Raw genomic sequence first — 4009 nt, forward strand, 5'->3', positions numbered from 1 at the left:
AAACTATTAGATGATATGCAAAAACGGAATTGAAGGCCTATTAAAATAACATGGAGCATTAAATAATGAAAACTCCTAAACTGAAGGATTCAACGTACAACATGATATACTAACAAACATATAATGCTCACTAAAAAAAAAAGACACTAACACACTATATATTCACATAACAATTAAGCTTAGAAATAGAACCACATTCTGCATTATTTCTAACATGGACGCCAATCATCTTGTCCGGACAAAACGAAAGATAAGGAATTAAATAAACATGTGTCCTGATCAACATATCTCATGAATAAACAGTTATTTAAATTTAATAAATTCCTCGATAACATTTATTATTTTTATTTTTATTTACTATTTACTATTTTTTCTAAGACGTTTTTGTAGAAAAAAAATATTATAATGAAAAACCCATGTAAACCCATGTAGGCTAGTAATTTTTTTTTTTTTTTTTTTTTTTTCATTCAAAGTGGCTGGGGAAAGGAAAAGGGAAATTATAAGAAATTGAAAAAACAAAAACGACAAAGCTTTCGGAGGAACAGTCGGGAATGGGCCAACTAAAGACCCGGCCCATCAATAGAACTTAAAAGGCCAAAAGAAACTGTAATAAATGGCACAATTTCGTAAACGGAATAAAACTCATCAAGGTTACCATCACGACGATAAGTGGTAGGTTGAAGAAACCAAAACCAACCATAAGTAGTTGGTAAATAAAGGAAAAACTCTAACAAAACAGCTGAGAGTTCAACCAAAGCAGATGACTTTGTTTGCTGAATGGTACTTTCCACACTGAACAGTGTGGTTTATTGAATTCTATTAATAATCAAAGTGTGATAATGTTTGTTACAAGATAGTTTGATTATTCTATCAAAAGACAACGGATCATTATTCAAAAAAGAAAAGAAAATGACAACAGATCATGACTTACAACATTTTTTTAATTTTGAAAACTCTGTTGATCTGGGCGTGCAGCCGCGTCCTGCCGCCGTGTTCTGCTTTTCCGGCATATTCCCCTTGTTTTTCTGCTTTTCCGGGATTTTCCCATTGTTTTCCGGCATTTTCCCCTTGTTTTCCTGCTTTTCCTCCTTGTTTCTCTCAGTTTGACCACCCTTATCTTCATTAAGATCCACCATTTTGGTTCGAGTTTGGCGTTCATGCTCGTAGAACTGTGTTCCCAAGCCAAGATGATTCATCAGAAGCCAAACGAATGTCAAGAGTTCTCCACCCCTACTAGGTTGCTGTGCATGCACAATTGGTATACACTTAATGGCAGCATAAGACATCAATTCCACCCAAACTCTGCTCATTACCATCCATCGGTCTATACCCAAATCCAAATGATCCAACTCCGAGAGCTGTTTTGCGAGGATACATGCATCAAATAATACAGATTTGCTTTTGCTTCCCTTCACAGCAACTGGTCTGAACTTCGATTTCACCTTTAAGACTTCTTCACAGGCATCACGTTGGCGTTGCTGCCACCTTTTTATTTTCTTCCGGCAGAAGAATCTCTTGGCTGCCCCACATAAGACTATTTTACAGGCTTCTCTTGGCTGCAATTTTTTTATTTCCTTTTGGCTGAAGAATCTCTTGGCTTCTGCACAAGTGTCCTGGAAGGCTATTTGCCAATTGCCCAACACCGGGGCCATCACTGCAGTCTGCATAACAAGGAGATAAAACATATAATCCGAAAGATTTTTGCATATTTCTTTATAATCATGACTACTAGATGCGGCTCCCTTTTCTTTATTTTTGGGCCAACAACGACAAGATTTGGGTATCTTTTCTTTTATTTTTGGGCAACAAGATTGGGGTGTGTTTTCTTGTTTTTCTGGGGGAGAAGATTCAGGTTTCTTGTCTTTTCTTTTTGGCCATGGGAAACAAGATTTGGGTGTCTTTTCTTTTTGTTCAGGTTGTTGGGTCTGATAGAGTAGTTCTGTAGCCAGGTGCCACAGGAGAAGACTTTCCGCGTATTGATACTCCTCGATGCTCCATTTTAGTTGGAAACAGCTAGAAGTCTGCATGAGAGCCCACTCGCCTCTTTGTGAACATGCATCCATGCCAGCTTTTAAACTGTTTGCAGTCAAGGATTTCATCTTCAGCTGCTCAAAAATGAATTCCTCCATACCTTTACTGACCTTGTCTGAATGTGAAAAGAGAGAGATGCTAAACTTGTCTAGAACTCCCTCGAGGCGCACGCGAGTTGCCAAACTGGAAAACCATTCTGGAAGACCTTTCAAGCAATAGCTTATCAAATCATATTGGGAAATAGACCTAGACCACCTTCGTCTCATCAAAATGATAAATGCAATGAATTTGCTCCACCCTGTAATCTTCCTTGCAACGAGGGTCCAGTCAGAAAAAATAAGCATCACAACATTTGCTGCCTCGAAGCCTAACGCCCCCATGAGCAAGGCGTAAGAAAGCTTGATATCGAACTTCTTATCCAACCCATACTCCTTCTCAATCGAACGGAAAACCATTAATGCAACCAGGATTGAAGAAAAGCTAATAAAGCGGAAGATGTACCCAATTTCGGTACGAACCACGACAACCTTGGTGTGGAGAAGATCATACATGAAATTAAGCTCATAAGATATTAGCCTGAATGCCTCTTCTGCATTTTTGGTAAGGAAATATTGTCGGCTCAATTCTCGGTCTTTTGAGCTCAAATGGTAGCCCACAAAAAGTCCCTTGAAGCTTTTAAAGAAGCGATGTGCTTCTTGTAGTAAATGTATGCTGGATTCTAACTTATTTTGGCAGCTGCAACATTTGAATTTCTGATCAGGACCACGTGGCGTAACCTCCAGAGTTGGCATCGCCTCCGCCTGTGATGGTGGAACGTGGATCAGATGCAATGAAGAGTAAATCGTCACGGCCTCTTCATAATCAGGCCCAGGGTTTGGCTTTGGCAACACTGAATGACCAAATTGACCTAAGCTGGCAAGATAGAGAGCACGTGTCCGCTCTGCGTATTTGATAGTTCCCGCAACAAACACCGTGAGAGTGGGAATCCATAGCTCAGTAGTTTTAGTAAACGTTTGATAGAAGATATAAACCGTGCTGACAAGCTGCACAACCAGCCCCGTCAAGTGCCTAAGCCAGAACTGATTATCCTCGAGAGCAAAAGAAGTAATTGTATCGGGGCCGCCGAGATGCATCAAAAGAAAGGAAGCCCAGAATGCCATGAAGCCCTCACCCCCATCCTTGAGCCGTTTAACAGTAGCATCGCCTTTGCCTTTGGAGATTAGTCCAATGGCAACGGCGGCGACCCAGTCACAAAGCAAGTATGCCACCCATACGCCGCTGTGAAGCAGTTTCTGTCTCCCCCGTTTTCTGAAGGGAGCTAAAAAAAGTAGGCATACCTGGAGGAAGAGGCTTAAGAGAATACAGCCCCGGAGATTCCATGCACTCCATAGCCTCTTGACGCCGGCGAGGAGGATGTCCAGAACAGATCCTGAAATTTTTACAATTAATCCTGCATGCATGTTTACGTAGTACTCTCTCTCTCTCTGTGCCTCGATCTTTATAATTTCCTCACCCACCTTAATGTTTATCATGAACCCATGCCATTATTGAATGAATTTACATGGATTGGATGTGCTTTTGAATCCAAGATTGTTAAGTCTATATATAAACTAGGGAAAATTACAATTTAACCCCTCAAAGTTGACGGTTTTTTTTTAATTAAAACACCAAAGTTTCAATTTTTGCAATCTACCCCCAAAGTTTTAAATTTTTGTACTTTGACCAATTATATCCAAAACTTCTCATATTGCTCATAATTTATAATTTTTTATTTTTTATAAAAAAATTAGAAGAAAAAAAAAATTTCGGGGTGACTCTTTGGCCATCTGTTCATTTTTGCACCCCCCCAAATTTGTTTTTTTTTTTTTTTTTTTTTTTTTTCTTTTATATATAAAAAATAAAAATTATGGGCAATATGAGAATTTTGGGATAATATTGGTCGAATTGAAAAAAATTGAAACTTTGTGAGGAGTGGATT

General features: G+C 39.0%; 1 protein-coding gene across 1 annotated transcript; it reads right to left on the reverse strand.

The window, feature by feature from the left end:
* Positions 1–920: 920 nt before the first annotated feature.
* LOC132169938 (uncharacterized) lies at positions 921–3491 on the reverse strand. Its single transcript, XM_059580876.1, has one exon. It carries the CDS (start codon positions 3489–3491, stop codon positions 921–923), a length of 2571 nt encoding a protein of 856 aa, XP_059436859.1.
* Between the last annotated feature and the right edge of the window lie 518 nt (positions 3492–4009).

Source organism: Corylus avellana, chromosome ca2 (assembly GCF_901000735.1).
Source record: "Corylus avellana chromosome ca2, CavTom2PMs-1.0".
Classification (NCBI taxonomy): Eukaryota; Viridiplantae; Streptophyta; class Magnoliopsida; order Fagales; family Betulaceae; genus Corylus; species Corylus avellana.

Bases quoted from the DNA above. Each gene is read 5' to 3' on its own strand.
- LOC132169938 (XM_059580876.1), bottom strand. From the start codon at position 3,491: ATGCATGCAGGATTAATTGTAAAAATTTCAGGATCTGTTCTGGACATC.